Below are 19338 nucleotides of genomic sequence, written 5' to 3' on the forward strand. Positions count from 1 at the left end.
GCTCTCTATCCTGTTCATTGCGTTCATTTAGATCGAATGCGTGCGTTGTTATGCGATCCTAACATATTCGACACATGATGGTCCTAACATTCCCTTGCATCCCCTGCAACAAGGTCAGATCGAATGCATGCGTTGTTGTGCGATCCTAACATATATGACACATGATGGTCCCGACATTCCCTTGCATCCCCGGCAACAAGGTCATCCAACACTGAATTGCTCTAAGCAAGATACGTGTAACTATAGAGTTCTTATAATTGAGTACATTTTGTTTCTAGGGATGCAAGGAAATGTGTGTGTCATCCGATGTCAAACCCGGATTTCAAATCGTGATCTGAATCGGCCTAGATCGTTACAAAACATATAATTAATCGTTCCCCATATGTACACGTTTGATTAGCAGTTTTCTCAAATAATTTATACTTATCCAACCATTTCAATCTAAAGGCGAAGACTTTGAAGTAGGCAAACACTCGATCCAGCGGGCGAACATGGTAGGTTTCGGCTCCACGCACCTGCTGACACCTTCTTAAGCACTTTCGATTGTATGTTTTAGTTTTTGAATCAGTCATTCAGCTTCATAAGTCTACACGTCTTTATCTCTTAAACTTATTTTGATGTGAATCAAAATTCTTTGCTCTTTTAGGGTTTGTGATGCGCACACTCGATCTTACTTGTGGAGTAATTTGAATCTCAAACAAGTAATTTTTTCTTGAGGTATTCGACTAACAAGGTAATTCGAATCTTACTTTCCCTTATAATGATTCCTTATCACGAAAACCTTCGAGACACATTTGAAAAAGAACATAGATTACCTCGAAACTGTTGTTTGTAAGTCTCCTTTGTTAGGTTCCAATCCTGTATCAAACATGGCTGCAAACTAAATATTTACTTCAATTGAGCTATAACCTGGAATCTTTTTAAGCTCCTGCTCGATCATGAGACCTCGGAGATAGCTTACCGTATCCCATCGACCTGCTTCGGCATATATATTCGACAAGCTAACGTAGACGCTCGGATTTCTAGACTCGAACGAGAGTAATCTGTCAGCAATTTTTACACCCAACTCAATGTCCTTATGCAAAAGGCACCCATTCAGCAGAGTTTCAAGTATGCCACTGGTTGGTCTGTAAGGCATTTGATTGATCACTTCCTCAGCTTGCCGAAGGCGACCTGCTCGACTTAAAAGATCGACAAAGCAGGCATAAAGTTTATCGGTCGGTGTTACGTTATGAGCTTTCTCCATATCTCTAAACAAAGATATCCCCTCCTCCACTAGGCCTGAATGGCTACAAGCAGATAGCAGAGAAACAAAGGTGCTCTCATTTGGCTGAAGTTCTTGATTCATTTGATGGTAGACAGACAGTGCTTTATGCCCGAGACCGTGCATTCCATAGCCCGAAATCATCGAGTTATATAATATCACATCCTTTGGCGTAAAACCATGGTTGAATACTTTCTCACCCGAGTCGATTTCGCTGCATTTTGCATACATATCAATGAGGGCTGTCTTAGCGACAACGTCCGATGCAAAACGAAATCGAATTAAGACAGCATGAACACTTCTCCCTTCACGCAACGAGCCGAGGAGCGTGCAACAATGAACTAAACTAACTAAGGTGAGAGCATTGAAAGTAACCCTCTCATTTTGCATTTGAGAAAATAGCTTTAAAGCATCTCTAGCTTGCCCATTCTGAGCCAGTCCCACAAGCATGGCAGTCCATGATACCACATTCTTAGTTTTCATTCTTTCAAAAACAGAATATGCATAGGCCAAACATGCACATTTAGCATATAGATCAACAATTGCAGTAGACAAAATCAAATTCAAATCGAGTTCTCTTCGATAGACACAACCATGAACAATCTTCCCGCCATCCAAATCAGCCGTGCGAGAACAAAGCTGGAGGAGGCTAACAACGGTATTCGAGTCGAAACCTCCTTCATTTGTAACCAACATACGGAAGAGATGTAAAGTTTCGACACGAAAACCATTTTGAACATATCCTGAAATCATAACATTCCAAGACACCAAATTCCTAGAGGGCATTGTATCGAAAATCCATCGAGCACTTACGACGTCACCCGTTTTACAATACATATCAATCAGTGAGGTAAGCACCCTTGTATCACTACTCATTCCAAATCCAAGAACATAGCTATGAGTACATTTTCCAAACTCTAAATTCCTCATCTCCCCACAGGATTGAATCAAGCTTGTCATGGTCACAGCACTAGGCTCAATTCTATTATAAAGCATATCAAGAAACAATTTATAGCCTTCACTAAACAAGCCTTCCTGCATGAACCCACCAATCATAACATTCCAACAAACAACATCTTTCTCAACCATTTCATGAAAAAAAATTTGTGCGTTCATAATATCCCCAGCTTTCACCAAAAAATTCAAAATCGAACTTCCCAAAAACCGACCACCAGCTAACCCCTTACACAGAGCTAATCTAATCACTTCCATGCCCATTTCATAATCCAATAAGAACATGCACGCCTTAAGAGCAAAATTACAAGTATAGCTATCAAATTCGAAATGACATCGACCCATCAATTTAAACAGCTCGATGGTCTCATTATAATGCTGATTTTGAAGATACCCATTAACCATGGCATTGCAGAGAACAGTTTTTGGTTGAGGAATTTTATCAAACACCTTACGTGCATTCTCCAAAGAACCCAAGCTTGAGTACGCCGCAACAAGCTTTGCCACCAAACGCTGGTCTCCGGATATGGCGTTTGTGATAATGATCTGAGCGTGTATGGATTTGACTGAGAGAAGATCACGGGGAAATTCTTGGAGAAATGAGAAAAATGGTTGAGTATTGAATAGGGCATTTTTTGTGGAGGATGTTGAGGTGTTTGAAATGAAGGTTTTGAGAGGCAAACAAGGGAAGCGAAGGAATGGCAGCATCAAAAGAAAGGCATAGCCAAAATCATAGCCAAAATCAGAGAAAGTTCAGATTGGAGGAAGAAAAAAAATACAGAACTCCGATTTCATTTTCTTCTCAACTCCAACACCCACACTACTGGCGGCGCACCACCGGTTGTCGCACGGCTCCGCCCAGCAGTGGCGAACCCCAACGCGTGCAGCAGAATCAACGGCTGCAAGCGACGGCTCCACAATCGATTGGCACGATGACTGCGAACTAACCTGTGAAACTTTCACAATGTTATACTTCATCTCAAATATTTTGAGAAATTAAAAAAAAAAATATATATATATATATATATATATATGAATTTAGGTTGAAAGTAAATAATATTATGGGGATGATAATTATTTCTATACCGCTTCTACGAATAGCTCTTAACGCTGCATCTCTTCCGAGACCAGGACCCTTTATCATGACTTCTGCTCGTTGCATACCTTGATCTTCTGTTGCTCGAATAGCATTTCCTGTTGCGGTTTGAGCGGCAAATGGTGTCCCTCTTCGTGGACGTTTGAATCCACAAGTATTAACGGAGGACCAAGAAATTACCCGACCCCGTACATCTGTAACCGTCACAATTGTATCAGTCGGTGAGATTCGAAAGTATAGTCGTAATCAAAATTATAACTAAAATTAATAAACTTTAAAACTTTAATTTTCGGTGTCTTCTTTTCATTTTAGACTAAATTAATAAAAATATTTATAAACCGAGTACTTTATTAAAAAAAAAAATATTTTAAAATTTTCAAAAATTTCAATAATACTCATAAAAATAAAGTTCAAAAATACACTTATGGTTAGTAGTATGTTTAAAATATATCTATGAAATTATAAAAGTAGTATTAACACCATTTTACCTTTATAAAAATAATTAAAACAAGTTCTTATCGTTATTATGGACGAAAACTGTAACGATAGATATTTTGAGGCGCCATTCGTGTATTCAAACTGCCTCACGTCCTTCTTAAATGCCATTCCCACACCCTCATTCACAAAAACGCATCCCCACTCCCATTCTGCATCTCACAGACACATCCAAGGGAGAGAAACGGTGAGATCTCACATCTGTTAGAGGGTAGAATGAAACATTCTTTATAAGGGTGTGGAAACCTCTCGTTAGCAAACCGTTTAAAAATCTTAAGGGGAAGTCCAGGAGGGAAAGCCCAAAGAGGACAATATTTGCTAGCGGTGGCTTGAGCTGTTATAAATGGTACCAGAGTTAGACACCAGACGATGTACTAGTGAGGAGACTGAGCCTTGAACGGGTGGACATTGTTAGATAAAAAGCTAGTTGATTTTTGGTTTTAGGCTATTTGAATTAACCGTATGATGGAAGAGCTTATTTTTAGTTGGTCATTTGGGCCATGCTCAAGATTTGTTGGCCACTTCGGCCAATTTTAGAATGTAAATTGTTTTAAATAGCCAAATTAAATGAGAAATGCACCGATTTTTTTTTCAGCAACAAATACCAAAGCTATACTCTTCCTCTTTCTGTTATTTTGTTAGCTTTTCTGTTTTTCTTCTCCCCAATTTCTTTGGGTTAGCAATTTTTATTCGTCAATAATTCCTCATACAAATTGTTTAGTCAAGGTTTATCTACCGGTGGTATATCAGTGTGGAGAAGCCAAGTTTATCAAAGCCGAGTTGATTAGCTCAATTGGTTTGAATGTTGACCTGAAAATGCACAAGTCTCTCAGGTTCAAGCAGAAGAAAATGCACCAAAACTTAAACTTGAAAATACACACATTGTGGGGTCCCAGGGTGAAAATGCACAAAACTTAAACTTGAAAATACACACATTGTGGGGTCCCAGGGGTGAAAATGCACAGGTCTCAGGTTCGAGGAGAAGAAAATGCACCAAAACTTAAACTTGAAAATACACAAATTGTGGGGTCCCAGGGGTCCCTCCTGGGGAGGCTTGCTTACTCTCCTCCAGTGTTTGTGGGGTCCCAGGGGTCCCTCCTGGGGAGGTTTGCTTACTCTCCTCCAGTGTCGGCATCTTCATCGGCATCTTCAGGGTTCAAGGAAGATCCCACCAAAGCAAACTCTACACAATGTCTCGACGCCATCCTTGCTATGTTTTCCTTTTTCGCCGTGATGGAGACGGATTTGTGGTGCCGGACACGCGTCGATCGTTGGCTAGAGCAACGCAGCCCAGTGAGACGACGAGTCGCCTACAAACCCGAACCGAATCGCAGATACTGTTTTTATGTGAATAGGGACCTAATTGAAGGAAATCAGTATAATTTTTATACTCATCCTTGCTATGTTTTCCTTTTTCAGGAGAGCGAGGCGTCGGTCAAGGGCGGGCGTGATGGAGACAGAATAGCAAGGATGAGTATAAAAATTTGTGGTGCCGGACATGCGTCGATCGTTGGCTAGAGCAACGCAGCCTAGTGAGACGACGAGTCGCCTACAAACCCGAACCGAATCGCGGATACTGTTTTTATGTGAATAGGGACCTAATTGAAGGAAATCAGTATTTTTGGACACCTCATGGGCATAGCAACGCTAGAGAAAGGGCACGCGAATACTGTTTTTATGTGAATAGGGACCTAATGGAAGGAAATCAGTATTTTTGGACACCTCATGGGCATAGCAACGCTAGAGAAAGGGCACGCGGATACTGTTTTTATGTGAATATGGACCTAATTGAAGGAAATCAGTATTTTTTGACACCTCATGGGCATAGCAACGCTGGAGAAAGGGCACGCGTCAACCAGGTATGTCACCACCACTTAGGATGCGAAGAGAGCCTATAAGTAGGTGGCTTACTGAGTATAATTTTTATACTCATCCTTGCTATGTTTTCCTTTTTCAGGAGCGCGAGGCGTCGGTCAAGGGCGGGCGTGATGGAGACGGGAATTGTCACAGAGGAATGGGTTGTCCTGGGGCGTCAATCCAGTCTTTATTTTGTATTTGCTTTCTTTCGTAATTTGTTTCTAAACTACTAAGAGTTTTGTTTCAAAATTTTATTCGAATAAAATGATTTTCTCTATTGCATATTTAAATTGTTTTGTGCATTCGTGTGTTGTCATTAGTCACGGCTCATAGTAAATATTGGGTCGTGACAAATTTGGTATCAGAGCAATCAGGTTATAGGTCTTGTAGACATTTAGGATAGAGAGTCGTATACTCTGTGACCACGCTCGTCAAACACATGCCGCTCACGACCAGATGTTCTCACGTGATGGAAACATAGAAACAACAGTCAAACTAGTATTTATAGAGTATACCATGACCTATTATGACATTATAATCGCGCATTACCTAGGGGATGTGCTACAAATGAATTGTGACCATAGTCATTTTTTTCTGTTGTGGTAGATAATGACACCAAAGAGACGCGCACCTTATGTTGGGCCCGGACCCAGAAGGGGAAGAAGAGAGGAAGTTCAGGACACCCCGATTCCAACACCTGAAGTAGAACAACCTGAATTTCAAGAAGAGGTTGGGGATATGCCACAAACTAGCGAGGGGACCATACCACAACCATCAAGAACAAAAAGACGCCGAAGGAAGGCCAAGGCCTGAAGGCTGCTCGATACACCCCCTATTGCTCTTTTCTTTGAGGTGGTCCCATCGGTTTCAACCACCGGTACAGGAGTCCCACTAAACCAGCCGTTAGTCATGCCCACAGTAGAGATGTTTTAGACGTTCATGATGACCTCGATGGAAAATCAAGTTCTGACGAACCAAATGATATAGACCATGATGGCTAATCAGTCAGCAAGGCAAGGGACTAAGATTCGAGGACTATGACTGTGGAGTCCCGCTACCTAAGAGATTTCTAGAGGCATAAATCGCCTTCCTTTGACGGAGGTAAGGTGGATCCCATTGCTGTAGAGAATTGTCTAGAGGCCATAGAAACGACCTTCCATTTTATGAACTGCCCGCTAAAGTATCAAGTCCATTGTGGGATGTATATGCTGAAAGGAGAGGCGCACTTCTAGTGGAAAGGTGCTCAAAAGAACATTATACCACAAGGAGAGTTTATTACCTGGTGCCAGTTTAAAGATCCTTATCTCCGCAAATATTACCCAATCACTGTCAGAGTGAAAATGCAAGCATCATTCCTCGAACTGAACAGGGAGATAGGTAGTGGAGGAATATGACTTAGAGTTCAATAAGCTGGCAAGGTTTTCTCCAGCCTATGTTAGTTCTGATGAGTTGAAGGTCGAACGATTTATTACTGGCCTAAGGGATGTCCTGAAGGGGAATGTGTCAGCCTAGTCATCCTTCGAATATGCGTAGGCCCTTCAGGTGGCGACCCTCCTTGATGCTCCCCACATCGACAAGCTACGGTTGGGAACAGCACAGTCATCCCACACTGCAGCCCAGGGAAAAGGGGACAGACCGTAGCCAACCCAGAACTGGTAAACCGCCCCGTGGCTGCCCTCAGAGGAACGATCAGCGTATCAACCGGCCTGTAGTACAGCATCAGAGGAGCCAGGGTGCTCAACATAAGCTGTAGGCCATGCAACGACAGCCAGACAAGCTGACCAGCCTGACGTAGTAGTCACAGGTACGCTACCCGTATTTGGCCATCTTGCTTTAGTATTGTTTGATTCGGGTTCAACGCATTCGTTCGTATCTGAGGAGTTTGTAGAGCTAGAACACCTAGTGAAAGAACATTTAGAGTTTACCCTATGTCACGACCCAATATTTTACTACGGATCGTGACTAGCGACAAGACACAAATACATGAAGTGTTTTAAATATGAAATAAAGAAAATCCTTAAATTCCAATAAAGTTTTTGGACGACAAACAAACAAAACAAAATAAATTTCGAAAGTATGTAAACACAAATAAAGACTAGACTGACGCCCTGGGACAACCCATTCCTCTGTGACAAACCTCGCCTCCATCACGCCCGCCCTTGACTGACGCCTCGCGCTCTTGAAATAAAGGAAAACATAGCAAGGATGAGTATAAAAATTATACTCAGTAAGCCACCTACTTGTAGGCTCTCTTCGCATCTTAATTTACAAATTCCCACGGTTTCCTAACTCGGTTCTAAGACATCTGGTTCTAGTCTTAGTCCCTTGGGGCTTGCCCCTTAGGTTTCAGCCCGTTCATCATCCTTTCTTTAAACGCCTAGAGGGTCCTTAAGCCAAGCTAATGTGGTCGGTATCTCTCTATAAGGTGCTACATCTACATGGCTATCTGGGACTACATGGTATCTAGCCTAAGGGTGTGCTGAATACCCCTACGCCCATATAGTCCCCCTATGGGGGGCGCGACCCAACCCGTTCCCATGTAGCTAATGGGCTTTACGACGTGGGGACACATTTCCCATGCGAAATGGCTAAGAGTAGTAAGGACTGATCAGGACCCTTGGTCCTCCCACGAAGCTATAGATACCGTTCTCACGCTAGCAATCTATGAACACTCCGAGGTACCTTCTTGCCGTGGTAAACCGCTAAGTTCCTAGGGGAAAATTAAATCTGGCTGGAGCGACATATCGCTCCTAACAATAATTCCCTAAGCTTATCATAGAAATGGGCCCTAGCAATTAACAGAGTGTGCATGCAATCGTCTTCTAACATCATACTATATAATTCATGCAAACTAGGCATACCGGCTCAACGGGGCGATGACCTCCATCAAGCACCCAGCGCACGAAGTTCGCGCTCAATGGGGCGAATTCATCCATCAAGCACCCGGAACACGGAATACACAATTCCAACATAAATTAAATGCATGCATACATACAGCGGAAGCATAAAGCATACAACAACACTCATGTAATTCACCCAATACAATCATATCAAATACTCTGACTAATAATTTACATGGAGAGCTAATCTGAAGTAAAAACTACTAGCATGCATGCAATCCAAGCGAATCCTACAAGTATTTCTTCCTAAATACTGGGTGGTGACTTACTTGGTTGGCGCGTGCCCTTTTTGCTAGCGTTTCTTTGCCGTGAGGTGTCCAAAATATTGATTTCTTTAAATTAGGTCCCTATTCACGTAGAAACAGTATTAGAACTGGAACTAGGACAAAATCGGGCAAACAGAGAGCAACCGGGCCAAATTGGTCGTTCCACGCGCGCTCACGCGCCAGCAGCGCGCTGGGAGAGCATGGTCACGCGCGCGGGAAGGCGCCAGTCGCAGGCTGCACACGAGCCCGCTTCTGCGTAGTCGAGGGTCGGCCGGTCCGGTCCAGTCCAGTCGGCTCGGCTCGCGTTTGCAGTTCGGCCTAGCTTGCAGGCGACACGTGTCGACGCCTCGCTGGAGCTGCGTTGCTCCAGCCGATGGTCGACGCGTGTCTGGCACCTGTCGCCGCCCTCCGCCGCTCGCCTGCCGCCCCTTTTTTTTTCTTTCTTTTTTCTTCTCTGCCCTCTGAAAATTGAAACACAGACCCCTTTTCCGATTTTCATATCTTTCGATTCCTTGATCGGATCGATATGATTCCTTCGGCAAAGTTCTAGATCGTGTTACGGGCTACGTCCTAGTATTTTTTTTTTGTAATTTTTTGCTTGACTACTGGACGAGTTAAGAACGTCGGAAGTTCTCTCACCGTTCTCGGACAACTCTCGGATCTCCGCCTTCGGGTTGAGGTCTTGGCCAAACTTCTTCACAGACCGTGCGTGAGTTGTTCCTAGGTGAATATTACAGCATTTTAGGATCGATTCACATAGGGAAAACTCAGATTTGAGAAATGTCATTCAGAACCTTACCACGCGAAGTGTTCTTGGGTCTTGACGGAGCGTCGGCCTCGCTAGCCACTCGATCCTTGTACGAGTCTCGTCTGAGGATGGATTTTGACGGTGGTCCGTTAATCTTCCCGGCTGACTTCTCTCCAGTTTCTCTATATCTCCTTCTTTCTTTTGCAGGGGATTTGACGGGGTTCTCCTTGGACCCCTATTAGGGCTGGAGAGGCAAAATGACATTTTTTTTTTTTTTTTTTTTCTTTTCTTCTCCTTGCGTTACACCCTATCAGTGTCCACCCCTCCTCACGAGCTGTTGTTAGCTACCCATAGGGTTAAGGGAGGTTGTGTAACAATATCAGGACGCGGCATCGAAGCTACACTGATAGTGTTAAGCATGCAAGACTTCGAGGTATGGATTGGCTAGGTGAGAATCGCACTTTAATAGATTGCGAAACTCGAATAGTGACTCTCAAGCTCCCATCAAGGGACAACTTTAGCTACAAAGAAGCCACTTCCAAAGGAACCCCATGCGTCGTAACAACATTGAGGGCTAAGAAGTTGATTCGTAGTAGAGCAAGTACATTTCTAGCCAACGTGACCTTAGGCAATAGTAACAAACAGATAGCCTCATCGGTACACATCATCAGGGAGTTCGTAGACGTATTTCTGGAGTATTTGCCAGGTTTGCCCCCAACTAGGAAAGTCGATTTTGGGATAGATTTAGAACCAAGAACTGCACCGATCTCCAAGGCACCTTACAGAATGGCACCTGCAAAACTCAAGGAATTAAAGGAACAGTTATAGAAGTTGTTGGATAAGGGTTTCATCCGACCTAGTGTATCACCCTAGGGAGCCCCTGTTCTGTTTGTCAAGAAGGATGGGTCCATGCGGTTGTGTATTGATTACAGGGAGCTCAACAAGGTCACCATAAAGAATAAGTACCCCTCCCGAGAATTGACGACCTATTTGATCAGCAACAGGGAGCAACATTTTCTCCAAAATTGACTTAAGGTCGGGGTATCATCACTTGAGGATCAGAGAAGTGGATGTACCCAAGACAACCTTCAGAAGTCGTTATGGACATTACGAGTTTCTCGTTATGTCCTTTGGCCTTACCAATGCACCAACGGTTTTCATGAAACTAATGAACAGGGTGTTTAAGGAATTCTTAGACACTTTTGTCATAGTGTTCGTTGACGACATTCTGGTATACTCTAAGTCAGAGGCAGATCACCAGGAACACCTAAGGAAAGTCTTGACAATACTGAGAGCTGAGCAGCTGTATGCCATGTTCTCCAAGTGCGAGTTTTGGTTGTATGAAGTAGCATTCTTGGGTTACGTGGTGTCAAGCAAGGGGATCACAGTGGACCCAGTAAAGATAGAAGCAGTGATGAGGTGGCCAAAGCCGACCACAGTCACGGAGGTGAGGAGTTTTCTGGGGCTAGTTGGATATTATAGAAGGTTTGTCCAGGATTTCTTCTAAATTTCCAACGTAACTCAGCTAACCAAGAAGGGCAAGACCTTTGCTTGGACCCCAACTTGCAAACAGAGTTTCTAGGAACTCAAGGAGAGGTTAGTGACCGCACCAGTTCTTACAGTTCCAGATGAGTCAGGTAATCTTGTGCGTGGTGTACAGTGATGCATCAGGGAAAGATTTAGGGTGTGTGCTCATGCAGAAGGGTAAGGTGATAGCATATGCTTCTAGACAACTGAAGGAATATGAACAAAACTACCCCACGCATGACCTCGAGTTAGCAACGGTAATGTTTGCTCTGAAACGTGGCGACATTACCTGTATGGGGAAAAAATACAAGTTTTCATTGATCATAAGAGCCTCAAGTACTTGTTAACACAAAAGGAGCTTAATATGAGACAAAGACGATGGTTGGAACTGGTAAAGGATTATGACATAGAGATCCTGTACCATCCAGGCAAAGCCAACGTTGTAGCTGATGCATTGAGCAGGAAGGCTGTGCATACTTCTGCGATGATCACCACGCAAGAAATACTACAGGATGAGATGAAGAGGGCTGGAATAGATGTGGTGGTTAAAGGTGGAACTATTCAGATGACATAGTTGACTATACAGCCCACCCTACGAAAGAAAATTACCGACGCTCAGAGGTCTGATGAACACCTTAGTAAATTATGGAGTCAGACTAAGACAGAGAGACCAGTAAGGTATTTTATCTCCTCAAACGGGGGTCTGCTGTGGCAAAATCACCTGTGCGTTCCCCAAGACGAGAGAATCTTAAAAGATATTATGACTAAAGCCCATGATACATCTTATACTGTAACGGCCCAGATATTGTCCTCTTTGGGCTTTCCTTTTCGGGCTTCCCCTCAAGGCTTTAAAACACGTCTGCTAGGGGAAGGTATCCACACCCTTTTAAATGGTGGTTTGTTCTCCTCCCCAGTCAATGTGGGACATCACAATCCACCCCCCTTCGGGGCCCAGCGTCCTCACTGGCGCTCTTTTTTTCCTCCAATCGATGTGGGACCGCCCCCAAATCCACCCTCTTTTGGGGCCCAACGTCATTACTGGCACACCGTCTCGTGTCTACCCCCTTCGGGGAACAGCGAGAAGGTTGACACATCGTCCGGTGTCTGGCTCTTATATCATTTGTAACTGCCCAGATCTACCGCTAGCAGATATTGTCCTCTTTGGGTTTTCCCTTTCGGGCTTTCCCTTAAGGCTTTAAAACGTGTCTACTAGGGGAAGGTTTCCACACCCTTATAAATGGTGGTTTGTTCTCCTCCCCTACCAATGGTGGAAGTACAAAGATATATCAGGATTTGAAAAGATACTATTGGTGGCTCGAAATAAAGAGGGACATAGCGGATTTCGTAAGCCATTGCTTGACCTGCCAACAGGTGAAGGTTCCGAGGCAGCGCCCAGCAGGATTGCTACAACCCCTAAACGTTCCTCAGTGGAAGTGGGAAGAAGTCTGTATATATTTCGTCTCGGGTTTGCTAAAGATAAAGCGGAGTTTCATTGTCATCTGGGTAGTTGTGGGTAGACTGACCAAGACGACCCACTTCATCCCAGGCAAGTCCACATATAGAGTGGATTGGTGGGCTCAATTATATATCAAAGAGATAGTACGCTTGCACGGGGTACCGTGTCCATAGTATCAGACCGGGACACTAGGTTCACCTCTCAATTTTGGAAAAGTCTCCAGAAAACACTAGGAACTCAGTTGAGGTTCAGTACAACGTTCCATCCTCAAACGGACGGACAGACTGAAAGACTAAATTATATCTTAGAGGATATGTTGCGAGCCTGTTCCTTAGATTTCTCTGGGTGCTGGGACGAACATCTGCCTTTGATGGAGTTTTTCTACAATAATAGTTACCAAGCGACCATCCAGATGGCCCTCTTTGAGGCACTATATGGGCGTAGGTGTCGAACACCAATGTTTTGGGAAGAGGTAGGCACACAACAACTATTGGAACCAGAGTTAGTTCAGGTCACTAATGCAGCGGTGCAAAAAATCAAGTAGAGCATACTCACCGCACAAAGCCGATAGTAAAACTATGCAGATTTGCGTAGAAGGGACCTCGAATTTGAGGTTGGTGACCACGTGTTCCTGAAGGTAGCCCCTATGAGGGGAGTGTTGAGGTTCGGAAAGAAGGAAAAATTAAGCCCAAGGTTCATAAGCCCCTTCGAGATTCTAGAAAGAGTTGGGGCTGTGGCTAACAGAATTGCCCTATCACCGAACCTTACCGCCGTACACAATGTGTTCCACGTATCCATGCTGCGAAAGTACACTCCAAACCCTACCCAGGTAATTGAGCACAAGACGCTTCCTCTTCGGGAAGATCTGTCTTACGAGGAGAAACCTAACAGAATTTTAGCTCGAGACACTAGGCGATAACGCAACAAAGTTATTCCCTTGGTAAAGGTCTCATATAGTAACCACCGTAAAGAAGAGGCAACCTGGGAACGAGAAGAGGACGTGGGGTGAGCTTATCCCAAGCAACCATGGTTGGGGCCTATCCTTTTAAAAATATCATAGCATGGCCTTGGGCTTTGCTCTCCAGTCTGGGCAAGGTTTGATGTGTGGTATTTTTCCACACACGACGCATGCACACACACATGCATTGACCAGACAGGATAGTATATGTACCCCTTGGACCTAGCTCATCGCACTAGCGCGCTCTCTTGGCACTGGACACCGCGGTGGTTAAAGGTTTGCATGATATCATGGCGAACATAAATATCGTAAGGTACATATTTGTACTAATCATAACGGAGAGGTATCCCGATGCACATGGGACACAAATGCATGGGTCTCCATAGCTTTAGATCATACCTCTTTGATTTATGACATAACATGCATATGAATTATGCATACATTATTATTATCACATCTTCCATAATTAGCTTACATGGCTTCGAGGGTTATATCATGTATCATCGATAACATAATATAATTCCATAATATGATATAATCATACCATAACATAACATAGGATGACATGACATACAATTATAAAATACGACACGTGCAGGGCCACAACACATGTTGTGCATACAACAATCAAGTTATCCAACACAACTAGTAGCAAGGTCACTTACTTGGTTGGTCTAGGCTGAAGTTACTAATATATCCTCGGTGCTAGTATGCTCCTTGTAATTCAACTCCATTGCATTAGTTTGGTTATCCCTTCAGTTACACTTTATTGCTCTTTGCTTTTTTCTAGTAATTATTTGTAGATGTTAGTGAAATAGAGATTGATTGAATGATTGATGAGAAGATTTAATTATGAAGAGCAAGAATGCTCTATATATACACAGAGAATACAAAAAGATACTTAGAAAATCTACCTAAAAATCTGCAGAAAATCTGGTAACAAACTAGTAAACAAATCTAATCAAATCAAATCAAAAGTAAATCTAACCCCTAGAGATTTAATTAGATACTAACTGACAGCAATCTAAACAAATATGTGATCTTTAACAGTAGCATCCATATCGCTAGAAATAGTTATCAGTAGCGCCAATAACAAAAAAAAAACTCTTCCTCATCCAAAAGTATTGCAAAGTTAATTTCAATGAAAGCTCTTACTATTTCCATCCATCTAAGGAATTCGGTTTCACCCTTATTCCTTATATTTATGCAAGAAAATGGCTAGCCCCTGCTTAAAGATATTCATAAAGCGAGTTTTGGGTGTAGTCATCTGATACCTTGAATCTTCCTCAAAAGAAGTGTTAGACACTTAATTCTACATGCATGCATTGTTGGAAATGGACTACGATCGAAATATGTCGAAATAAATAACTGAAGTGGAAGAACAACTTGAGGGGAGATTTCTTTATGGAACAAAGAAACCTTAAGCATTTATGCTTATTAATTCTCTTTGTTGTTGTGAAAGTAGCATACACCTCATGAGTATTTATAGTGAAGAAAGAATACCTAGTTTTCTAAACTTTCTCCCTAAAACTTTTCCTAAACCTATTCAAGCCAATAACCCTTTTTTCTTTTTTTACCAAGACAAGCTTATTGATTCAAATTCTCCTCCGTAAGCTTGACTTCGCTTGAAATTCTTCAATTCGATCAACTCCTACATGTCTGCAAAGCTTAACCCTTGCTAGGGCCTTGGTGAGAATATTTGCATTTGCTCTATAGTGTTGCTGGGTCCGTGATCAACTCCGTGTTCTTCACAAGAAATTTTAATTCCACAACATGCAATTACTTCCGTTTCTCTCTTCTGTGCAGGGGCTTCTTCATCTTGTAGGGTACTCCTTTGCCTTTCAACCTTCTTTTTAGACACGGCTCTAGCCTTCTTTGGTTGAGATGACAAGTATGATTTCCCATTTTTCTTAAGCCTGGTGGTCTTCCTCTAGACCTATGTGGTTGAGATGACAAGTATGATGTAACACGCCATCTTGTAGGTTGCTCTTCACTAATTGTAGTAGCCTCTTGTTTCTTCTTGATTATGTTCATCGGTTTCTTTTTTCTCCTGACCCATTGGTTTCTTCTTCACTCTCTTTTTTCAACACCAATGGATACTTTAGGAAGATGTTGATGGTCTTTCAATGGTATCTTATTTCGGCGGTTTCACATCCATTTTACCTTCATCAACAGGGCTCCATTTCTGTCGTATACCTTAAGGAACGAGCCGACTATCTTCACTCTACTACGTTCTTCTGTCATTTGACCAAGGCTAATAATATTGCTCTTCAAACTCAGGATATAATACATCTTGGTCATAGACGTTGATTGCTGTTCTTACACTAGAACAAGATAGATCATTTGACTTGAATCGGTACAATTCCACTTCCTAAAAATTAGTTCCACTCTTCCTGTCATGATATCCCCAACCTTTTTGTATGGAGAAATAAACAACAAAATAAAATAAATACTAACAGCTATTTTTAACCAAAAACTTAGGAAGCAAAAGAAATAAATAAAAACAAGTTTATAACCATCTTTTTCGTTCGTGCGAGCCACTCCTCATGTGTGAGTAAGAGGTATTTCTCCTCCTCTTTGTCTTCGTAGCCACGAAGTCTCTCCTCATGGACCTTAAGATGACTAGTCGCTCTGCGAGACGTCCAGTAGTCTCTGACTTTGACCAGTCGCTCCTCAACCGACATGTTCTTGAGGTCGCCGAACTACTCAATGGAGGTAACATTCTACATGAATCTTGGGGGAACAACTCGAAGGAACTTTTTGATGACGGAGATCTCCTCCACCACGTAGTCTAATGAATAGGTGCCGCTGACAATCATTGTCAACTTCATGAAAAATTCATCCATTGACTCACCGTTCTTCATGCGGATAGCCTTGAACTCGCTCTTCAAGATTTGCACCTTTGCTTCCTTGACACGTTCCACACCCACATGCATTGTTTGCAGGACTGTTTGGTAGATGATGTTGAGCTAAACCATATTAACCCTATTGGGCTAGTGATGATATTTTAACCGACGGCGGCAAGAGCCATCCTGTCCTACGCTCCTCAACCTCCTCACCATGCTCAATAACATCCCACATGCCTTGTGTCTGTAAGTTAACACACATCCTTATCGACCATGTTGTGTAGTTACTCTTCATGTGTAACGGGTACTGGAGCATTACACTCCCCTCCCTTCCACTCCTTATTGTTGTCACATCTCCTCCGACAACTTTTTATGGTGACGTCATTTGTTTCAGTATCCTAGCTCTGATACCAAATGTTGAAAATGATGCACGATTGACATATGTCAAAACAAATAACTGAAGAGGAAGAAAAACTTGAGGGGAGAGAGTTTTATGAAACAAAGAAACTTCACTTATGCTTATTAATTATCCTTGTTGTTGTGAAAGTAGCTGTAACGGTACACCTTCTGAGGAGAGAGGAGAGAGAAAAAAAAAAAAAAAAAAAAAAAAAGGGGGCCCCCGCCGAAAATCACGAGATTTCGGCGGGATCCACTCAGGCTCCCGTAAACCCTAGGAGTGGCCGCCTCCTTTAGGGAGAAGGGAGCGCTAGTGTGGTTTGAAGCAAGAGGAAGCCGACGTGCCACCGGAGAACGGACGAGCGACGACGCATCCACCGGCGACAATAGCCAAGCCCTGCGAGTTGGACCGTCGGGACTTTTGGACGAGGAAGACGCAGCGCAGGCGCGGGTCGACCCCCGGCATTCGGCGAGACCTCTCAGCCAGCGTGCAGCCCGCGTTCGGACACCACCCCAGGGCCTCGTCCCCTTGTGGCCCAAACCGGAGGCGTTCCAGAAACCCTGCGCCGGCGGTGTTCGTCGCAGCCATCGGTTTCTACTCCACCGGCGGCTTCGCGAACCTCCGGCTCGGCTAAGTGCGGCTTGGCGGCTCGACATCCGAATAGTATACCGATTCCTAGGTTTTCGACCCTTCCGAAGCCATTTCCGCCCTCGTTTCAACCATTTGAGGTCAGTATAACTCCATGTGTGACAAATAGCTTGCGATAGGGACGTACTTGGTAGCTAGACACGAGGGATAGTTGTAAAGGCGCTCTTAGTGTATCATGTTGTCTTATAGGAGGTAGTTAGGCGCTGGAGTTAGCGTTGTGGGCGACTTCGGTCAAGGCCAAGGAGGTAAGTAACCTTACTGTTGGCGTTAGTTATGTATGTATATTGGTGCGTGCCCTGTGGCCCTTGCATGCACCATATGTTGTTGCTGTATGCTAGGTTAGATGTTTCTTGCCATGAAATGCTTTGCATGCTTTGTTTATGTATGTGATTCTTGCAGTGAATTGCTATGTATGCCATGTTTATGAATATGATGTTGTGACGCGTTTTGTCGTGATGAGCTTGATTGACATGTCATGATTGTAATGAGAACCCCACATGCCATGAATAAGATGACTAGTATGCTAGGATATGCTTGCTCAATGTGGACCCGATTATGCTATGTTATGCTTGCCTAATGTGGACCCGGTTATGCTATGTTATGCTTGCCTAAGGTGGACCCGGTTATGCTATGTTATGCTTGCCTAATGTGAACCCGGTTATGCTATGTTATGCTTGCCTAATGTGAACCCAGTTATGCTATGTAATGCGGCGAGGGGATGGAGCGTCGTATGTGTAATGCCATGGAGGTAAACCTTAAGAACCTCATGCACGCTATGGTTATGTACTTGGGGCACTCCCCCGTTATGCTACGGATGGTATGGATGCGTATATTCGATATTGTGTTCGCCACGATATCATGCAGGCCCTCCTTTGTCCGTGGCGTCCGGTATTGTATGTCATACATACCCGACCAAGCCAGGCCCAGGGAGTTCGCTTGCGAGCTCGCCTGGTGGGCCCACAGTCACACACATGGGCCATGTGTGGGAAATTACCATGCATCCACCCCCGCCCGGACAAGGCAAGGGCCTAAGGCCATGGGAAGGAATGGAAGACAAACTTCTCTCTCAGTTCCGTTCTTCTAGCAGTGTGCGACATGTATGGTAACGATGTGCGACATGTATGGGTATTCTGTGTGACATGTATGTGTGTTGCGTGCGTCATGTATGTGTATCGTGTGCGACATGTAGATGTACTGTGTGCGACTGCTTGTATCCGAATGTATGAATATATGCTTAACCCCAACAGTGGGGCGACTTACTGGGTATTTTATATAATACTCAAGCCACGTGCTACCAATATTTTTCAGGAAAGGGCAAGGCTCCCATGTACGGGTGACGGTGGATGAGGCGAAGGGCCATGGAAATCTTGAGGAGGGTTTGTTGTGTCGTAGCGCCTGTTGGATTCTCTTGGGTTCTTAGTTTTGCGAATTGTTTTCTCTAGTCTCTGTTGATTACTTCTAGGCTAGGTTGTCGCAATTGTTTTCCTAGGTATGAACTGCTTAAATTGATGAATGCATTTTCGTTATCGAGACTGTTTCCGTGTGAACTCTTGTCATGTTGATTTGATGAGTATAAAGTAACGTCGCTAATTAGGGTGGAGAAAATTAGGAGCGTTACAGTTGGTATCAGAGCCCTAGGTCACAGATCTTGTAGACTGGTCTACGATGTAGGCCTAAGGCATTTCCATGGTCCTCCAGCAACCACACCGTCACCGTCAGGTATGTGTACAGGTTGTAAGAGAGAATTACGGATGTAATTGTTCTGATGTGATATGTTCCATGATGTGCCCGATTTATGCTTGTGTGTGTGTCCGGCTAATGCCATTGTGTGTGTACGCGACTTACGCCTTTGTGATTGTTCATGGAAGTGGGGAGAATAGTATGTAACCTCACCGCTCTTGCTAGGGGTAGATATGCCACCCAGGA

At 43.6% G+C, this 19338-nt stretch overlaps 1 protein-coding gene and 1 long non-coding RNA gene across 2 annotated transcripts; one reads left to right on the top strand and one right to left on the bottom strand.

The window, feature by feature from the left end:
- Positions 1-787: 787 nt before the first annotated feature.
- On the bottom strand, positions 788-3203 carry LOC111805584 (pentatricopeptide repeat-containing protein At5g39350-like). Its single transcript, XM_087119565.1, has one exon. It carries the CDS (start codon positions 2924-2926, stop codon positions 881-883), a length of 2046 nt encoding a protein of 681 aa, XP_086975691.1. The 5' UTR covers positions 2927-3203; the 3' UTR covers positions 788-880.
- A 14059-nt stretch (positions 3204-17262) lies between these two features.
- Positions 17263-18938, top strand: LOC147786909 (uncharacterized). The gene is made up of 3 exons (XR_015413831.1): positions 17263-17492; positions 17602-17657; positions 18721-18938. It is a non-coding gene; the product is annotated as an uncharacterized LOC147786909 (long non-coding RNA).
- Positions 18939-19338: the final 400 nt, after the last annotated feature.

The sequence above is a fragment of the Cucurbita pepo genome, chromosome 18 (assembly GCF_057944985.1).
Source record: "Cucurbita pepo subsp. pepo isolate OVF chromosome 18, ASM5794498v1, whole genome shotgun sequence".
Taxonomy (NCBI): Eukaryota; Viridiplantae; Streptophyta; class Magnoliopsida; order Cucurbitales; family Cucurbitaceae; genus Cucurbita; species Cucurbita pepo.

Excerpts from the sequence above, each read along its gene's own strand:
- LOC111805584 (XM_087119565.1), bottom strand. The coding sequence starts at position 2,926 with ATGCTGCCATTCCTTCGCTTCCCTTGTTTGCCTCTCAAAACCTTCATT.